This window comes from Artemia sp. Qi Xiang Cuo, chromosome 16 (genome assembly GCF_049724085.1).
Source record: "Artemia sp. Qi Xiang Cuo chromosome 16, ASM4972408v1, whole genome shotgun sequence".
Classification (NCBI taxonomy): Eukaryota; Metazoa; Arthropoda; class Branchiopoda; order Anostraca; family Artemiidae; genus Artemia; species Artemia sp. Qi Xiang Cuo.
The window spans coordinates 49,066,973-49,088,625 of record NC_142809.1 but is presented as its reverse complement, the minus strand read 5'-3'; the positions used below and the strand labels follow the sequence as shown (position 1 = coordinate 49,088,625).

The 21,653-nt window shown below is 36.1% G+C and overlaps 1 protein-coding gene across 1 annotated transcript in view; it reads left to right on the top strand.

Moving 5' to 3' along the window:
* The first annotated feature begins 234 nt into the window (after nucleotides 1–234).
* LOC148943040 (uncharacterized) overlaps nucleotides 235–21,653 on the top strand; it is a 187,234-nt gene continuing 165,815 nt past the window's right edge. The window contains exon 1 of the mRNA XM_089102541.1: nucleotides 235–593. Coding sequence (XP_088958667.1) covers nucleotides 265–593 — 329 coding nt within the window. The 5' untranslated portion in view covers nucleotides 235–264. The remainder of the gene's footprint in view (nucleotides 594–21,653) is intronic.

The following is a 21,653-nucleotide window of genomic DNA, read 5'->3' as shown; positions in this document are numbered from 1 at the left end:
TTGAGTATGGCTGAAAATTTAATTTTAAGTTAGTCAAGATGAATTCGGTTGAAAATTTGGTTTTAGACAGAGTTGAATAGAACTAGACTGAAAACTTTGTTTTATCCCTTTATGTCTTCACCGTTAGATCAGTTTTTTTTTCTACTTACATTTTTTCTTATGAAAATTGGGTTAAATGCTTTTAAAAATGATTCTTAATTTCAGGATATTTATTCATATGAATACAGGGACAAATCCAACAGGACGCTAGAAGTTTACACATGCATGGACTATGAAAAACACAACCGGTTAGTAGTGGACACCTCATCAACAAACCTCTCACTAATAGGCCAATATCTACCCCCTGGGGTATACGACCTTGTCTACATTGTGAACATATATAAATATCTTGGGAAACATGAACTTTTGGAAGAATTACATTTAGAAGATAGGATATCAGCACCCATATTCGATGCAAAGCTAATGTTGGCAATATATCAACTCCTTATTATGTTTGTTTTGCCATTGATATTAATGGGAGCATGCTATACAAAAGTCATCCAGGAATTGTGGCTTTCAACAAAGCAAATCACTGCTTTGACAAGATGCTATAGGTAAGTTATGTTTATCATTGAATCAGTTTTGGCCTTAAGCCAAAAAGAAAAAGAGATACTAATTTCCTTTAGTTCTGTGGTAAAAAATTTGCTTTAATTTCATTGGTCTGTGACGCATTTTAGCTAGCCAACAATATTGTTTCTTTAGTGCATGCCGGAAACAGAAGCCAATAATCCCGCTATATTTTTTCTTTTGGTATATTTTAAGCCAGTAAAATGAACCAAAATGAAGTTCTACTTGATTGGTTCTTTTGTTTGAATTTTTAAGCCAATTAAAATAATGTAAAAAATTTAAAAAAAAATTTATACAAGTGAACTTTCTACTTCTTTATGCTTCATTTTACGTTTGGATGAACAGTAAACAATTTTCCTAGATTAACTAAAAAAACTTTTTTCCAAAAATAAGTTTTCCAAAATAAAGCAGAGAACTCCATTAAACCAAGAATGAACAAAAATAGAATCAAATAATCTAACAAGCATACAACTACCACAAATCAGTATCAATAAATAAATGAAACCCAAAACAAACAAAAATTAAAATAAATAACAGAGTCAAACTCAAAACGAGCAGAAATTAATCTGAGTAGGGTTCTAAACCCTATGCTTTCTAAAATTCAGAATATAATTTGTACTTCACTAAAAAAAATTCAAATGAATTTACTATAAGAAAAAGTGCATTGTTAGTTTAATATACATATGCTGATATTTATTCATTAGATCTTAATTAATTTTTGATTTCTTAAAGTTATAAAAATTAAAACATTTAAAAGAATTTTTTTTAGTAAAGTACAAATTCTATCTGGCTTTTAGAAAGCATAGGGTGTCAAAACCCTACTCATATTAGTTTCTGCTCGCTTTGAGTTTGATTCTGTTATTTATTTTAATTTCTGTTTGTTTTGGGTTTCATTTAATTATTGATATTGATATGTGGTAGTTGTATGCTTGGTAGATTGCTTGATTCCATATTGGCTCAGTTTTGGTTTCAAGGAGTTCTTTACTTTTTTTTGAAAAACTTATTTGTGGAAAAAGTTTTTTAATTAATTTCTTTTCGTTTTATATTGACATAATCTTTTTTAGGGAAAAAGACTGATCTTCTAAAGGTAGACAACAATCCCTTCAATAAAAACCTTAAATACCACCTGCGCATAATTTACAACCCTTGCCCCTAATCTCTGGGCTTTGTTCCCACCCCAAAAATTTTGTTATATGATATTTGGACTGTTTTGGATAGAATGGATATCTCAAAATTTCTATTAGATACATTTCGGGACAACATGACATGTGTGTGTGGGAGGGGGTAGCTTCCCTCCCATCACTTTGAATCTTAAAAAGAGAACTAGAGCGTCTGACTACCGATCAAATGAGCCCCCCTCCGAAGTTTACATGACAATGCTTTCTACAAAAACCTTAAATAGGCCAGGGCATAACTTACAACCCTTGCCCTGAGGACTGGGGGGATTTTTAAACTCAAAGACATAATTTTCACACCTTTAAAATACGTTGAACAAAATGGCTATCTCAAAATTTTAACTGGAAGTGCTTGGGGAAATGGTGGGCGTGGGGGGCGTGCCCTCTGATCACTTTCGACTACTAAGAAAGGCACTAGTCCTCTCAATTTCCAATCAAATGAGCCCTTTTTGAAGGTTTTACGACAAAACTTTCTATAAATAACCTTATATGCCCCAAGGGCATAACTTAGGACCCTTGTCCTGAGGTCTATGGGGGAGTATGGTCATCCTCAAAGACATAATTTCCAGACCTTTCAACTACGTTGAACGAAATGGCCATATCAAAATGTTTGGGGAAATTTTGGGCGGGGGGGGGTAAGGGGGGGGATAACTCTCCTTCCAGATAGTTTTAACCATTAACAAGGTTAATAGTCCTCTCAATTTCCAATCGAATGAGCCCTTTTTGAAGTTTTTACAAAAACGCTTTCTATAAAAACCTTATATGCCCCCAGGGCATAACCTACAATCTTAGCCTTGAGGGCTCTGGGGGGGGGAGGGGGGGGTTGTTATACTCAAGACATAGTTTCCACCCCCTTTAACTATGTTCAACAAAAGGGCTATATCAAAATGTTGATTGGAAGTGTGTAGGGAAATGATGGGCATGGGGGGGGGCATTCACCCTCCGATCGCTTTTGACTTCTAATAAGGGCACTAGCCCACTCAATTCCCAAATGAATGAACCTTTTTTGAAGTTTCTGCGACAACGCGTTCTATAAAACCTTATATAACCCCATGTCATAACTTGGAACCTTTGCCCTGGGGGCTCTGGGGTTTTGTCAACCTCAAATACATAATTCCCGGACCTTTCAACTACGTTGAACAAAATGGCTATCTCAAAATTTTTATTGAATGTTTTCGGAGAAATGGTGGGCTTGAGAGGAGGATTAGCTGCATTCCAATCACTTTTTACTACTGAAAAATGCACTTGCCCTTTCAATTTCCAATAAAATGAGCTTTTTAAAGTTTCTACGACAACACTTTCTATAAAAAACCTTATATGCCCCAAGGGCATAGCTTGCAACCCTTGCCCTGTGAGTTGGGGGGGGGGGGTGTAATCCACAAAGACCTAATTTCCAGAACTTTCAACTACGTTGAACAAAGTGGCTATCTCAAAATTTTGATTGGATGTGTTTGAGGAAATGGTGGGCGTGAGATGGGGGTTAGTTGCCCTTCAATCGCTTTAACTATTAAAAGGGGCATTAGCTTTTTCAATTTCCAATCGAATGAGCCCTTTTTGAAGTTTCTATAACGACGCTTTCTATAATAACCTTGTAAGCCTCCAGGGCATAAATTACAACCCTTACCCTGAGGTCTGAGGTCCAATCACTCTTGACTATTAAAAAGGGTACTAGCCCTTTCAATTTCCAATCGAATGAGCCCTTTTTGAAGTTTCTACGACAACAATTTCTATAAAAACCTTATATGCCCCCAAAATTATAACTTACACCCCTTGCCCTGAGGGTTGTGGGGCGGGGGGGGGATGTCATCATCAAAGACCTAATTTCCAGAACTTTAAAATACGTTGAACAAAATGGATATCTCGAAATTTTGATTGGATCTTTTTGGGAGAATGGTGGGCGTTAGTGGGGGCTTAGTTGCCCTCCAATCACTTTCTACTGTTAAAAAGTGCACTAGCCCTTTCAATTTCCAGTCGAATGAGCCCTTTTTGAAGTTTCTACGACAAACTTTCTATAAAAAGCTTACATGCCCCCAGGGCATAACTTGTAACCCTTACCCTGAGGGCTGTTGGGGGGGGGTTGTTGTCATCCTCAAAGACCTAATTTTCAGAACTTTCAACTACGGTGAACAAAATGGCTATCTCAAAATTTTGATTGGATGTGTTTGAGCAAATGGCGGGCGTGAGAGGGGGGGGGGGTTAGGAGCCTCCAGTTACTTTCCACTATTAAAAAGGGCACAAGCCCTTTCAATTTCCGAGTGAATGAGCCCTTTTTGAAGTTTCTACGACAAAGCTATCTATAAAAACTTTATATGCCCCCAGGGCATAACTTAAAACCCTTGCAATGTGGAGCGTGGGGGGCTTGTCATCCTCAAGGACATAATTTCCAGAACTTTCAACTATGTTGAGCAAAATGGCTCAAAATTTTGATTAGGTGTGTTTTGGGAAATGGTGGGCGTGAAAGGGGGGTTAGTTGCTCTCCAATCACTTTCGACTATTAAAAAGGGCGCTAGCCATTCAATTTCCAATCAAATGAGCCCTTTTTGAAGTTTTTTTTCAACAACGCTTTTTATAAAAACCTTATATGCTCCGAGGGCATAACTTACAACCCTTGCCCTGAGGGCTCTGAGGGAGTTATCATCCTCAAAAAACGATTTTCCAGAAATTTCACCTAGGTTGAAAAAAATTGATATATAAAAATTGTGATTGCATGTTTTTGGGGAAATGGTGGGCATGAGAGGGGGGTTAGTGGCCCTCCAATCACTTTCAACTGTTAAACAGGGCACTAGTCCTTTTAATATCCAATCAAATGAGCCCTTTTTGAAGTTTTTACGAAAACAATTTCTATAAAAACCTTATATACCCCCAGGGCATAACTTAGAACCCTTGCCATGAGGGCTGTGGCGGGGAAGGGGGGATTGTCATCTTCAAAGACCTAATTTCCAAAACTTTCAACTACGTTGAAAAAAATGGCTATCTCAAAATTCCTACTGAATGTGTTTGGGGAAATGGTTGGCGTGAGAGGGGGGTTAGTTGCCCTCCAATCACTTTCGACAAATGAAAAGGGCACTAAACCTTTTTAACTGCCCTTTTTAGTTGGGGTTTGTCATCTTCAAAGACCCAATTTCCTGAACTTTCAACTACGTTGAAAAAATGATTATATCAAAATTTTGATTGCATGTGTTTGGGGAAATGGTGGGCGTGAGAGGGGGGTTAGTAGCCCTCCAATCACTTTCGACAATTAAAAAGGGAACTAGCCCTTTGAACTTCCAATCAAATGAGCCCTTTCTGAAGTTTCTACGACAACGCTTTCTATAAAAAACCTTATATGCCCTAGGCCATAACTTGCAACCCTTGCCCTGAGGGCTGTGGGAGAGTTTTCTCCTCAAAGACATAATTTTCAGATCTTTAAACTACGTTGAACAAAATCTCAAAATTTTGATTGGATGTGTTTGGGCAAATGGTGGGCGAAGAAGGGGTGTTAGTTGCCCTCGAATTTTCCAATCAAATGAGCCCTTTTCGAAGTTACTACGACAAGTCCTTCGATACGCAATGCACTGGTTTAAAACCAAAAAAAAAATAATACATTGTACTAATATCGGTCTTTACTTAGGCAGCGCTATTGCCCTGCCAATGACTGCCAAAGGAGAGGGGAATAAGCTGTAAAACAACCAGTAACAATATACTCTTTCGTTAACTAATTCTCAAACTCCACTCTTTATTTTTTTTTTTTTTTTTCAAGTCAGTTGCTATAGAAACATACTTAAGTTTTTTAAAATTTAATGAAATTAAATTTAATTAATTAATATTAAACAAAATCTCATTTTGTTGTTATAATTTTTAATTAAAATTATAACAACTTAAAATTATAACATTTCTAGATTTTATGACGAAAATTTATCAATTATAAAATAAATCTAGAATTATTTGTAAATTATAATTAAGGCTTAATTATAGTAAATTTAAATTAATTACCTTTAAAAGCCAAATTAAAGTTTGACTTTGTTATATCTTAATCTTAGAATTTTTGATTTACATCTTCGAAAAAATTGATTGCCTGTATTTATTGGTGCTTCCCATTGCTGTTCAAGAGGGGTCTTCAAGGTTTTTGATTTTTGATTATCTTTGATTATTCGGTCTTTATTTATTTGTGCTTCTGGTCTTTAATAATGCCTTCTAAGACCTATGTATATTGGGTGTATGGAGAATCCCTGTGCTGAAAAAATAACGGCGAAGCTGAATTACAACTATGACAAATAGAAAATATGCGCCAAAAAATAGCGAAAATGGGTCCTCTCCCCCAAGAATAGGGGGAGACACAAGATATGGGGAAACCACACAAGAGAGGCTCCTTGTAACTTTCCCTCCTAACGTTGAATAAGGGTTCCTAATTTTGGGAGAAGTAAGAAGAAAATTAGGTATTGCCTGGTTACTAAAGTAGAAAAAATATAACGGTGCTTACAAAAGTAATTCCAATACAAAATACTTTATTTAAATTCTCCTTTTACCGTCTGGGTTTAAAAAACATGCTAAAGAATAAAAGTCACCTGAATATATATCTTAATTTGGTGTTAAGTAGGCTACAGTTATATGGTGTGGATCACATGAAATTCATAACATTTGGTCTATTAGCTTAGGAGGTCTATTAGCAATTAGTCAATGAGGAATTTTCTGTGGAAAGTGAGCAAAATATAACCTCAGTGAATATTTCGGCTGTAAAATTAATAGTCGTCTTCCGTGAAATATAATGCAAATACTAAAAAAAGAAACCAATATAGCCTAACCTATAGCCTACTCTCTCTAATAAAATAATAATAATATCAAATGGTGATCTTCAATCTCTAGTAAATCTTTTTCTATACCTCAAATCTAAGTGGGAAAAGGGAGGAGGCTGGAGGCTAAAACTTGAGACCCAATTTCCTCCCCGTACATGATATTCTCTATCAGCCCCTCCCTTAGATTTAATGTTAGGAAGTAACAGGCCCTCAACTGAAAATTTTTTGATTTTCTTGTAGATATAAAGAGACTTTCCATTTTTTAAATCTCAAAATGATTATTGCACTGATCGCTATTATCCCCCTTCAACGTCTACGTTCCATCGGTTACATGGTATGCGTTTCTTTTCTTTAAATCTTTCAATTGTTTCTTGTAAGACATAGTGATTTACAAACAGTTTCAAACTTATACTTTAACAATTTACAGAGAAACATAGTTTATTTGTAAGGAAATTTGAAGACATGTTTTGATTATTTTTTTTCTGAACCTGAGAGTTAAGGTTCTACCTGAAAATTTTTCTAATCAAACAAAGACCATTTACTTCTCTATGGATATTATTGAAAAAAATTAATAACCTATTACTACAATAGTCTTTTTGGATTTTAATTGTTTAAGATAATTAACCAATAATTATTTAATTAACAGCAGATCCTACCAGGTAATAATAATAAAAACGGGGGGGGGGGGAATAACGTATAATCATATGTGAAAATTGGAGAAGACAGTTCGCCCCCGTATCCCCAGCACAAAATTTGAAGCCTCTGTACCCCTCCCTCCCCCATAATTTTTTCGGAAACTTTCAAATTGCCCCCCCCCCCTGTGAGACAAAGCAGGGTAAACTTACAGAGACTACACCCATAGTTTGCAACCATTTTGATCAAAACTACTGATTGTGCGTCGAGATATACTCTCTTTGCTTCAGGCGCCTGTTGTATAACGATAACGATTGTTTTCAGAGCGGAAGATTAGTAATTGACTGAAAGTTACTGACACGGACAATTATTCAAATATACTGTTTTAATCACAACTCGGGCGCATAATTTCCTATGGGACAGGGGCAACTGCTCCTCCCAGACCTCGGTTCGCCCCACCCAGACCCCATAGTTTGCCCTCCCCCCAGCTGAAATTTAGTTTCTTCCAAAATCTTGTCAAAACTAAGATTAGCCCGCATAATTCATGCATCTACAGAAACAGATCAGTTTTTAGTTCATGTTTACCTTTATAGTACTATAAGTTACCTTTATATAGTACTTTAAAGTACCTTTATAGTACTTTTAAATTACTAAATAGTACCTTCATGGTACAATTTTTTTTTTTGTTTTACTGTCATTATCACTTGATTTGGGAAAATTGGTTCCAACCTCCCCCCCCTCCAGTATTTGACAAAATTACGTCACTGATTGCAATAAACCACTATTCAAGATTACTAAGAATGTAGTTATTAAACTATGAACTATTATTATTGGTAACAGGAGAACATTGCCTTTTCTCAGATAGTATATTATTGGAGAACGCCTTATCAATTACTCAAGTTACACCATATCTTGCGCAATGGTATCCATTCATTGACCTAAATGTAGAAAGGGAGGAGCAAAATGTGTATTTACAAAACCCAGGGGAGTGGGGGCAATTCTGTTTTTTTTTTCATATATTCAATGAAAGCACAAAGACATTTTTAAATGAGAATATCATAAAAAGGTGCCTTTCTAAACCAAGAGGGGAGGACAAACATTTAGCAGAGGGGAAAAGGCCCCAGTTCGTCTCTCCCCCTAAATACTTCGACACATTTACCAAAATTCTTGCAGTCTACAGCGAAGGCAGACACGTGTCGTAAATCGGATTCGAATTAAATCGTGTTGTAAATCGGATTCTGGGTAGAGTTGTAGAATAAAGACAAATATTATTCCGATCATTATCCGATTTTTCCTGATATTTCCGATATTTTCCGATTGTATTCTGATATTTCCATTCATATTGATATCTGCAATCTGATAAATCTGGTAGCCATTTTATATAAAATTTAATATTTATGGTTGAAGTATCCAATCACATATTTTTTTTTAGCTAGAAAAATCGCCTTTTTTCTTAGAAAATAAAAGATCATGATATCATGGGCTATTCCTCTAAAATTATCGTCTTTCGATCTCTATACCACTTTGGCATTAAGATGGTTTATTTGACACGGAAGAGAATATCTGTCTCATAGATTTAGTGTATTTCTCGACTGACCAACTATTTTGCCTAATCAATAACGCAGTATCATATGCACATTGGTATATTTTTTATTAATTAAAAAAAACTTTCCAAAAAAGAGTTTTTTCAAAGAAAAGTATAGGCCATTTTTAAGTTATTGTCAGAATATAAAAATTCATTTTAAAATTCAAACTCAAAACGACCAGAAATTACTATTAAAGAATAAATGAAACCCAAAACGAACAGAAATTAAATTAAAAATCACTGCAAAAAAAAACATGCAACAAGTAATAATATAAACGAATAAAAAATCTTAAAGCGAGTAATGCTTAAACTGAATATGCAAATCGAACTTAAAACCAAAAAAGTATTTTGTTATTGAAGAATAAATGAAACCCAAAACGAACAGAAATTAAATAAACAATCATAGCAAAAAAAAACATGCAACAAGTAATAATATAAATGAATAAATAAATCTTAAAGCGAGTAATGCTTAAACTGAATATGCAAATCAACCTTAAAACGAAAAAAAATTGCTATTGAAGCATAAATGAAACCCAAAACGAACAGAAATTAAATAAACAATCATAGCAAAAAACATACAACAATTAATAATATAAATAATTAACTATATCTTAAAGCGAGTAATGCTTAAATTGAATATGCAAATCAAGCTTAGAACGAAAAAAAATATTTTGTTATTGATGTATAAATGAAACCCGAAACAAACAGAAATTAAATAAACAATAAATGCAAACAACCATACAATAGATACTAACGTAAAGGAATAAAGAAATCTTTAACAGTGCGGTTTTAGAAAAGGTAGAAGATGTGTCGACCAAATTTTCACTCTTAGGCTAATAATTGAGAAGTGCCTGAGTTTTCAAACACCTTTGGTCCACAATTTCATAAATAATGAGGAAGCATTCAATTCTGTTGACACAAGAGCTTTGGCAAAGGTCTTATCCTTGTACGGTACAACAGATATATTAATTGAAGTACTTAGAGTAATATATAAGAACAACATTGCTGCCGTTAAGTTAGAAAATGAGGTTAGCAGCTGGTTTTGTATTAAATCAGGAGTTCAGCAGGGTTGTGTTCTATCCCCCTTTATATTGATTATTTTGATGGACTTCGTTTTTAGGAGCACAGGAAAGGCAATGGGAGACCACGGAATCAAATGGGGAGGAAAAAGTCTCCTGAACTTAGATTATGCCGATGATTTAAGTATCCTAGATGAAAGTGAGAGCAAAATGAATGAAGTTTAAGAGGTTTTGCGAGTTCAGGGTGCTAGTATTGGTTTGAAAATTAATGTTAGGAAGACTAAGTCACTAAGGCTAGGAATAAGTGAAGATGAAAAGGAGACGTTGGGTAATGAAAAAATTGATCAGGTGGGCAGCTTCGCTTACCTTGGCAGTATTATTAATAAAGATGGTGGGAGCAGTGAAGATGTTAAAAGTAGAATAGCCAAGGCTCAGGTTTTTTTTTCACAGTTAAAAAAAGTTTGGAAGAATAAGAAGGTAAGTCTGCAAACCAAGATTAGAATATTAGAAGCTACAGTGATGACAGTGGTCAAATATGGCTCCGTAGCATTGACGCCCCGAAAAGCGGATGAAGATTTGCTAGACGTTTTCCAGGAAATTACTTAAGGGTTGTTCTGGGAACCCAGCTTACTGATCGCATTTCAAACAATATGCCATACGAAAAATGTGGTTCAATACCGCTCTCTAGGGCTATAATTAAAGAAAGGTTGAGGTGTCTAGGGCACGTTGTGCGGATGAAGGATGACAGATTGCCGAAGATTGTTCTTTTCGGCCAACCGTCTAGGGCTAAACGGAAATCCGGTCGTCCTTGTCTGGGGTGGGAGGACGTCATAAAGAAAAATTTACAGGAAATGGGAACTTCGTGGGCGGGTGTAAAAAAGGAGGCTTTGAATAGATTTGGGTGGAGGAGGAGTGTGCGTAGCTGTGTTGGCCTCAGGCGGCTTGGTGCTGCGGTGAGTTGTTAGTAGTAGTAGCAGTAATTCGTTTTCAGTGAAGCGCCAATGACGCAGTAGGCTTTAAGTTGACACAATTAAGGAAGATGGCAGTACCCAAACTCTTGTTTGTCGTGAAGCTATACTCTTCTTGGACAATCTTAGAAATAACTAATAAATTAACTGAATATTTGATGTATAATGATATTAATTCCTGAAAGCTCATCAGTTCAAAATTTTAATGTTTATTTTCAAATACAAAATAAAATATTTGTAATATAATTCTTTCTCATTAAAGCGCCAATGACGCAATAGATTTTAGACTTTTACAGTGAGAGTAGGAAGCGATACCCAAACTCTTGTTTGTAGTGATTTTTGTTCGTTTTAAGCTTGATTTGCATATCAACTTAAGTTTCACTCGTTTTAAGATTCATTTATTCATTTATATTATTACTTGTTTTATATTTTTTTTGCTATGATTGTTTATTGAATTTCTGTTCGTTTTGGGTTTCATTATTCCTTAATGTAATTTCTGGTAGTTTTGAGTTTGAATTTTAACAGGTATTTGTATCTGCTGATCTTAAGTTCAAAATGGCTTTTACTTTTCTTTGAAAAACTCCTTTTTGTGGAAGTTTATTTTTTTCAAATAATTTTTGTTTGTTTTAATTGCAAAAAGTATCAAGTTTTTAAAAATTCGTTATCTCAAAATCAGGTTTCTTTTCAACATCAAATGTTCATCAAAGTATCAAAAATAGTATCAAAGCAACAATACCAGAGTAAAAAAATAACAAAGCAAAGAAATCATCAAAGTAAGGAAGGTATCAAAGTAACAACAAGCAACTTGCATAACTTACAGCCCTTGCACCGTAAACCGAAGTTGCCACGTAAATCAATAAATCCAAGTATTGAAGTAAACATAGTGTCAAAGTAACAGTAAGCAAGTTCCGTAACTCAGCCATTTCCTTGGGGTTGGGGCGGGGGGTTCAACCCCAGAAGCATAGTTGTTTGGCGTTTGAACCCTTTTGAAGAAAATGATAATATCAAAATTTTGACTGGATGGTCTTTGAAAAAGCGGGGTGTCAGCTAATTGCCCATTGATCACTTTTGGCTCTTAAAAAAACTAGAAGTTTCAATTTCCGATCAAATGAGCCCCCTCCAAAGTTAATACGACAACCTCATCCACAACAATCTTATATCCTAATAATAGGCAACTAATGTAAGTCACAATCCTTGCCCCGGGGGCTAAACAAGATTTCTCAAACCAGTAAGATATATTAATTTGAATTTAAGACTGTTTTGAACAAAATGGCTATTTGAAAATTTTGATAAAATTTTTGATGAAGTATTTAGGAAAAAAAGGCACAAGGGGGAGGGGGTTAATGCTAAGGAGTGGACGGGACTGGCTGTGCACATACTTCCCGTGGTGGCCCTGTTTTCAATAATCTTAGTGCACAACTAAAAAAGAATAAAACATCAAAACCTTATTGCCATTTTGAATTAACTGAATTAACTACATAAGAATTAACTACATTATTAACTTGACATAAGAGATAACCACTCACAAGCAGTGGGCTATATAGAGCTATCCTCCCATTTGCACTGCGAATGTGAGGATATTAGGGGGTCGGATTTAATGCTAGGGGTTGTGTCATTTGGGTCCCCTCCAAAATTTATAAAACTGCCTCGTCCATAAAAACCTTAAATGCCCCAGCAGCATAAGTTACAGGCCTTCCTCTGGGCTCTGGGGGGGGGGAGGGGAAGGTTATTATGCCCAAGGGCTTAACTTAAAACTCTTGCCCCTGGGCTTTGGGGGTTTGTGTCAACCTTAAAGTTTTTATTATCTGATATTTGAACTATTTTTAACCTCCGATCTCTTTTGACTCTTTAAAAGTAAACTAGAACCTTCAATTTTTAATCAAATAACCCCTCTCTGAAGTTTATACGAGTATCCCATCTATAAAAACCATATATGCTCCCAGGGCATAACTTACAACGCTTGTCCCCAGGCCCTGGGTGGTTGTGCCGACCCCGGAGTTTTAATGTCTGATGTTTGAACTATTTTCAACAAAATGGTAATCTCAACATTTTTATCGCATGGGTTTGGAGGAAAAGGCGTGGAGGGATAAGAGGCTAGTTGCCCTCCGATCTCTTTTGACTCTGAATAAGTGAACTAGAGCTTTCAATTTCCGATCAAATGACCCCTCTCTGAAATTTACACGTGCATCCCTTCTATAAGGACCATATTTGCCCCCAGGGTTTAATTTACGATCTCTTTTGACTCTTTAAAAGTGAGTTAGAACTTTCAATTTTCAATCAAATAAGCCCTCTCTGAAGTTTATACGAGTATCCCATCTATAGGAGCCATATATGCCCCCAGGGCATAACTTACAACGCCTACCCCCAAGCCCTGGGGGGCTGTGGCGACACCGGATTTTTTGTTATCTGACCTTTGAACTATTTTTAACAAAATGACAATCTAGAAATTTTATCGGATGGGTTTTGGGAAAAACAAAATGGAGGAGGGAGGGGCTATTTGCCCTCCGATAACTTTTGACTCTTAAAAAGTGAACTAGAACTTTAAATTTCCAATGAATTAAGCCATCTCATAAGTTAATACGAGCATCCTTTCCATAAGAACCATATATGCTCCCAGGGCATTACTTGTAACGCCAGCCACTAGACCCTGGAGGGGGGGTTGTGTCGACACCGGTGTTTTTGTTATCTGATATTTTAACTATTTAAAAAAAATACTATCTCAAAATTTTTATCGGATGTGTTTGGAGAACTCTGAAGCTTATACGAGTATACCTTCCATAAGAACAATATATGCCCCCAGGGCATAATTTACAACGACTGCTCCTGGGCCCTGGGGGGTTGTATCGACACCAGAGTTTTGTTATCTGACTTTTAACTATTTGTAACAAAATAGCTATCTAGATTTTTTTATCTCATGCATTTAGTGAAAAAGGGCGTGGGGGTGGGCTAGTTGCCCTCCAATCTCTTTTGACTCTTAAAAAATGAACAAGAGCTTTCACTTTCCAAACAAATTAGCTCTGTCCGAAGTATATACTAGCATCTGTTCCATAAGAAACATTTATGCCCCATGGCGTAACTTACAATGCCTGCTCCTGGGCCCTGGGGGTTGTGTTGAGACAGAAAATTTTGTTATGTGACCCTTTAACTATTTTTAACAAAATGGATTTTTAAAAATTTTTATCTGCTGCATTTGGTGGAAACGGGAATTGGGGAGGGGGGATGCTAGCTGCCCTCCGATCACTTTTGAATCTTAGGAAGTGAACTACAACCTTCAATTTCCAATCAAATGAGTCCTCTCTGAAGTTTATACGAGCGTCCCTTCCATAAGAACCATATATGCCCCAAGGGCATAATTTATAAAGCCTGCCCCCAGGCCCCTGGGGGCTGTTTCGACATCCGAGTTTTTGTTGTTTGCTTTGAACTATTCTTAACCGAATGTCTATCTGCAATTTTTTATTTGATACATTTGGGGAGAAAGGGCTCGGGGAGGGGGGGTAGCTACGCTCTGATCACTTTTGACTCTGAAAAAGTGAGCTAGAACTGTCAATTTCCATATGAGCATCCCTTCCATAAAAACTTTATATGCCCCAAGGGCATAACTCACTATGCCTGCCTTTGGGCCCAAGGGGGTTGTGTCGATGTCGGAGTTTTTTTGTCTGTCCTTTCAACTATTTTTAACAAAATGGCCATCTCAAAATTTTTATCTGATGTATTTGGGGGAAAGGGGGCGTGGGGGGATAGTTGTCCTCCGATCTCTTTCGACTGTGAAAAAAAACTAGAACTTTTAATTTCAAATCAAATGAGCCCTCTCTGAAGTTTATACGAGCATCCCCTCCATAAAAACCTTATAAGCCTGCACCACAAGGACACAACTTACAACGCACGCCCCGGGCCCCTGGGCGTTGTGTCGTCCCCGGAGTTTTTATTATAGGATCTTTAAACTGTTTATAACAAAATGGCAACCTCAAAATTTTTTTCGGATTTACTTGGGGAAAGAAGAGCGTTGGGAGGGGGTGATAGCTTCCTTCCAATCATTTTTGACTCTTAAAAATTGAACTAAAACTTTCAATTTCCAGTCAAATGAACCCTCTCTGAAGTTTATACGAGCATCTCTTTCCCTAAGAGCCATGTATGCCCCAAGGGCATAACTTATAACGCGGGCCCAGGACCCTGGGCGGTTGTGTCGACATTGCATTTTTGTGATCTGACCTTTGAATTGATTTTAACAGAATGTCTATTTCAACAAGATCTTAGGGGGGGGGTAGTTGCCCTCCGATCTCTTTTGACTCTGAAAAAGTGAACTAGAACGTTTAATTTCGAATCAAATGAGACTTTTCTAAAGTTTGTATGAGCATCCATTCTATAAAAGCCATATTCGCCCCCAGGTCATAACTTACACCGCCTTTCTCTTGGCTCTGGGGGATTGTGTCAACCCTGAAGTTTTGTTATAGGATCTTTGAACTATTTTTAACAAAATGGCTACCTCAAAATTTGCATCGAATACATTTAGGTAAAAAGGACGTGGGGGTCTAGCTGCCCTCCGATCACTTTTGACCCTTGAAAAGTGAACTAGAACTTGCCCCCCCCCCCCTTCTGGAAATATATACTCCCCATCTGATCTACACAAAAAAGAAACCCTCGTGTAATTTTTCTAGATTTCGTTTTTTTTTTACAAAGATACAAAGGGGAGGGTAATTTTTGTACTCTAGGTGTCAATTTTTTCCATCCGATCGGCTTATCTGGCAAGTTTTATTTAATGTAAGTTTTCTACCGCAATGCTGCCAAGTTCAGATTTTCTGTATATTCTTAATCAAACAATGCTAATCGAGTAAGTTAATGATTCACACCTTTTTTTAAGGTTACTTTTAATTAAAAATACTGAAACTATTTCAAATGTAAGGAAAATTTCAAGGGAGATTCTCATTGGAAGAGAATTTCTGCAGGGGTGGTGGGAAATTTGTCGGGCGAACTATTTTGTTGGACAACACCTTTTTTTATATTATATTTGTAAAAAGCGAAAAAAACAACCCAAATTGCACGTTTTGAATACCATGTAGCTTTTTATGATTGCTTTACTGATTCAAATTCATAAAGAGCAATTAAATATAAGCATCAGTTCATAAATGAGCCTATAATTAGCTCTCAATGATGTCCATGTGTCCGGCCCAGCGTTTCCATTCCAAAAATGTCACTGAAGTTACGCTTTTATTGTATCATATGGTATTTTATAACGGCCTTCTCGAGTCTTTTCTCTTTTTTTTCTTTTTAACCCGTAAGATATAAGAATTGGCTTTTATGAGTCCTTAAACCGCTCTCTTTTATGTTCCAGTGCCTCAATAGCGACGAAAAAAATAAGAGGACATATCACTGCTGAATTTTTTCGTTGGACAACACCTCTTTTTTGTTATTTTTACTTTAAAAAAATGAAAAAACAACCCAAAACGCCCTTTTTGGATGCCATGTCGCTTTTTACGAGTGCTTTATTGATTCAAATTTATAAAGAGCAATTAAATATAAAAATAGTTCATAAATTAGCCTATAATTAGCTCTCAATGATGTCCATGCGTCCGGTCCGGCCTTTTCATTCCAAAAATGTCACCCAAATTGCACTTTCAGTGTAGCGAGTGTAGCGCAATAGTGACGAAAAAAAAATAAATAAGAGGACATATCATTGCTGCTCATGTGAAAAAGTTTTTTTTTTCAATTAGGGGGCTGTAACTCTCCTGTATGAGGTTTGGACAAAGGCAATTTAAAGGGTGTACTCTTGTTATTTGTTAAGACGCCATTTTCAAATCACATGCAACCGAGTGACGCGATTAACGGGGCTGTTGGAATAATTTGTAGTTCAATTGCAAGATCTAGTCTCCTGATATGGGCGCGGGAGTTGAAGGAAGTAAAGTTTATTAAGCCGAGCTTACCACCTGAAAGCCTGTTCTTAGTACACTACTGTTGTCTGCAGCAACTCATTGCTAACAGCTGGTCAGCTGGCCAGTAAAAGCTGGGTCCAATACTTTTATGCGTGTGCATTGTTTATTTATATATTCCGTAATGTTTTTGAATTTAACCGAGTCAAGTCTTTGCTAAATTGTAAATTTTCTTCATTATCGCTCGAAGAAAAATGTCCTTTTGACGACTTAGGGAAGGAACGGGCTATCTTTAGTTTTTAACCGCTTGGTACGTCGGCCCCCCCTCTGGTGAAAGAGCACATGCACATGTGGTTCCAGGATCGGCACAGGAGACTGCTACATCTTATGTAAATTATTAATTCAGAATAAGCGCGCCCGTAGGCTCAGCGATGTAAGATGGCCAAACTTTCGGTTCCTTAACCAGTTCTGTAGAAACCAGCTTTGCCCGGCTCCCAACTTTGATCGATTTTATAAAGTTTAAAAAAAATATATAATTTGTACCAATTTTAATTGGTTATAACAGGCTAATAAAACCAATAAAGGGCAGATATCCTTCCTTTCTTTCTTTGGCTCAAAACCAACTTTAAAAAAGCAACGGAAAGTGGAACGAGAAGAAAAAGGTATAAAAAGATATAAGGGTTTTGATTCCCATCTACGTCTTCTTACAGTAAAACAGTCAAATAAAGTGAAGACAATCTTAACAGTAAAAGCAGTTCAATGTTGACCAAATTAATTAACAAACGTGATCCAATTAATAGTTCAGCCTCAGCTTTGGCTCATATTTGTGATGGCTCCTTTCAATAAAGAGACTTGATTTTCCCTTCGACAAACTGGAGAAAATTCGGAACAGAACCTTCAGAATTTTTAGACATCTTTAAAACATAATTAGGCTTGTATTTTTAACAAATTTTCTAACATCCCTTTCCCCACCGGTTTTAGAGGAGGAGGGTAAAGGAGGCACTCGGCACGGGCGCGGAAATGTTAGGGGTACAAATTTCTAATAAATTTGCCCCCCAGTACTTCCTTCTGAACGATAACCCAGATTTGATTTTTTCAATGCAATCGACCTGAGTCACTGCGTCGTTTTATCTTTTGTGGGATTCAGTTTATGCATGATATTTTACATGGTTTAGCACTAGATTGTCTTAGCAATAGTTGTTTTTACCCATAGCACAGTTTCATAGCTACAGTTTTTGGAATCAGAGTCAAATTAGAAGATTCAGATGGTGTCAACGCGTTCTTGTTTTTCGGTTCTTCCCACTGTGTGGAGTATGATTCCCGATAGAGTGTGCGTGATAGGGTTGAGAGACAAATCTTTCGTGGGCTATGTATGTTATAAATATTGTTAAATACTCAGAGTGTCCTATAAAAGTCCAAGCCTTGATTTCTCCGTATTCTTTTGTGAAGTGCCTCTTTACATTTTAAATAAATCTCTTAACTCGAATGGTTCACAAACTTACTGAAAATTGTGAAACTGAATAGCGATTTAATCGAATACCCCTGGTTTGAATGGAGAAATAACGAGTTATCACCAGGGGGCATTTGCGACGGTCTTCCAGGCTGAAATGTGTTAGAACAGGCAGATCAGAGACTGTGCAAATAGAATTAGCGAGGAGGGGTGGGGGGGGGGGGTAATAAATGTATCTTTAGGGATGCTCGTATAAACTTCAGAGAGGGCTCATTTGATTGGAAATTGAAAGTTCTAGTTCACTTTTTGTAAGTCAAAAGTGATCGGAGGTCAGCTAGCCCCCCCACGTTCTTTCTTCCCCAAATTGCTTCAGATAAAAATTTTGAGGTTGCCATTTTGCTAAAAATAGTTTAAAGATCATATAACAAAAACTCCGGGGTTGACACAACCCAAAGAGCCAGGGGCCAGGCGTTGTAAGTTATGGCCTGTGGGCAAATATGAGTCTTATAGAAGGGGTGCTCATATAATATTCAGAAAGGGCTCATTTGATTGTAAATTAAAAAATGTAATTCACTTTCTAAGAGTCAAAAGTGATCGGAGGGCAACTACACCCCCCCTCCCACCCCTTAACCCCAAATATATCATATAGAAATTTTGAGATAGACATTTTGTTAGAAATAGTTCAAAGGTCAGATAACAAAACTCCGATGTCGACACAACCGCCCAGGGTCCGGGGGCAAGCGTTGGAAGTTAAGCTCTGGGGCCTTATCTGGTTTTTATGGAAGGGATGTTCGTATAAACTTCAGAAAGGGCTCATTCTATTTGAAATCGAATGAATGTTTTTTATGTTAAAATCTCCTTCACCAAGCGATGCTTGGTATCCTAGTGCTGCATGTTAAAACTGGTAACAATAGACAAAGAGTATGGGTTGGAACCTCTTATATGTGAGCCTAAAGTTTCTAAATTATGAGAAAAATATACATATAGTTTTCGTATTCACTTTATCATACTTGCAGCAAACATTTCGTACACCATGCTGGCGCAGAGATAACTATCACACGTTGCCGTTATTTGAAATGTGACTAATAACAGTAATAATCCTCAGTACATTTATGTCAATTCTTTTTCTTGAAGATGATTAAAGTAAGTATCCATAAAAACGAAAACACCGAGAAGTCGGCATGGTATTACACACAGAGGCAGTTCAATAGTTTTGGGCTAGTATGTGAATCCAAAACGCAAGGAATAGGACGTTATCAGCGCTTATTAGGCATTTCAGTTACAAATAAGAGTATTTTGAGCTATAGGCCTGTTGGAGTTTTAATTTAAATATCGGAGGTAAAAGATTAAAACAATTAAATGATTCCTGGAGTTAATACCCCCCCCTACTAAATTATGTGACTAAACTAAAACCGATTTGACCAATCTAGTTACAGTACGTATATTTTAGTAAAAAACACTAAATCTTATTTTGTTTTTCGATTTTTTTTCATGTTTTTCAATTAAAAAAATTCCTGTTTTCAAGGATTTTTGTTTTTCTGTGATTCCATTTCTGTCCTATTTGCAGATGTAGAGGGTGTATTCATAACCATTTTTGAAAAGTGTTTAAACAAGAAAATCTTATCTTAAACTGATATATTTTAGGAAGTAAAAGACCCTTAATAATCAGGGGGGGAAATTTGATCAGAGCAAACGTGGCAAAACAAGAAGTATAGTACCATTTTTGAAATTTTGCCATTAACTGGGCTCACCTATTTACTTGATGATAAGGTTTCAAAGGCGGTATATTTGTATATAATGGGCAAACGACGCCACTGCTGCGATTCCTAAATGTAACATCTAAAAGGAGACAGGATTTCATATTTTTACCAAAAAGGATGGTCGCATATTCGTATTTTTTTCCCAAGGGAGGTCGTATTGAATCAATGGTCATAGATTTTTGGAAAATCGGCTTATTCAAATAAAAGTTTTGAGAATTGGTGCCATTTTACGCAATTAAGGCGAGCAGGGCCCCATGAAGTCCCAACTACTGGTAATTTATCCCCAAAGCGTAATTTTATCCTGAACAAGGCAGACATATTATTGAGTGAAAATTATGAAATCTTAAGTTTACCTAGAACTTTTGAAAGGAATTTTCATGAAAACCATAATCGTCATTTCTAAATTACATTTGACAAAATTTTGCACAGGGGCAGAAGGCCAACAAACTGAGTTTTATGCATCGCCACTATATATAACATACCTACGATATCCATACTTTACATTCACACTCAACCCAAACGATTAAATAAACTGAAAGGGAATCAAATATCCTCGAAAAAAACAAATTTAGGCATATTAATATCTCTGTTTCAATTCTCCTTTAAATTCATCAAGATCTTCAAAATTTTCCACATAAATTCAAAATTATTCTATATCTAAAAAGTTGTTTTTAGAAAACGGTACATATTTTTGGCAACGTTGTACAACCAGGAATTTTTAGCACAGTTCTCTTCCACGTTCTTCATGAAATCTCTGGATTAATCTCCTTCTTTAAAAATCAATGGAGGAACATCAGTTATACTGTTAACCATTTTTCAGATTACTTTTGTTTCGAACATAATGGTTCTTCTTGTTAACCATCTTAAAGAGACCTAGATTTGAGAGGGTTTTGAATGCTGTTAACACTAATCAAACTAAGCAGAAACGGTGCCTAAGCTTTAGGCCTTTATAAAAGCCTTCAATGGCTTAAAAATTATTCCTTTTTTAATATGAAAATTCCATATTAACTTCCATTTGATATAAATTTGCAAAAGATGCAATTAAAATCATTTTGTGAGTTTAAATGTCTGGTGCGAAAACTAGTTTACCACGGGGGTTTATAATGTGTTTTAACGGTGGCTTAAAACTAGTTTGCCACGGTGGCTAGGCAAACCCAACAGGAATACAGACTCTCTAAGTATGAGAATTTATGAACGGTCCCAAAATTAGAGCAACTATTTGTTAGAAAGGGGGAAATATATAGCCAGAGAGATTAAAGCCGTCCTAGATCTATTTAACTTAGGTATAATCTAACTTATAGTATGTTTTTAGACAGTGGCCATAACAAGGTGGCCAGATAAACAAGTGGCCATAACAACCTATAAACAAGGTGGAACAAGTATTGGCAGGGAAAATATAAAAAAAACTATTGAAAATTTCTGAAGGCAGTGAATAAACTGCAATTTCAGCGAATTTTTCGGCCGTTTGACTAATAACCGTCTTAAGTGAAAGATATTGTGTAAACTAAACAAAGAAGCCAATAAGTACTTGAATCAGTTAAGCTCTTATTACGCAATCTACTTCTTGTTTCTTTCTTATTTTTAGTAACAAAATAAATAAGAGTTCCAAATAGGGATAGCCTACGTCCTTTTATTAGACAGTGAAACAAATATATCAAAAATATCTAGATATTTCGTATATATTTGTTTCACTGTCTAATAAAAAGACCTATGTCTTTTTGGATCTCTTATTTATTTCGTCTGAGAAAAGGCAGTGTGGTCTTGGATAAAATACTAATTTATTCTAAGTGTATAAATTACATTTAACAGAAAACTTCTACT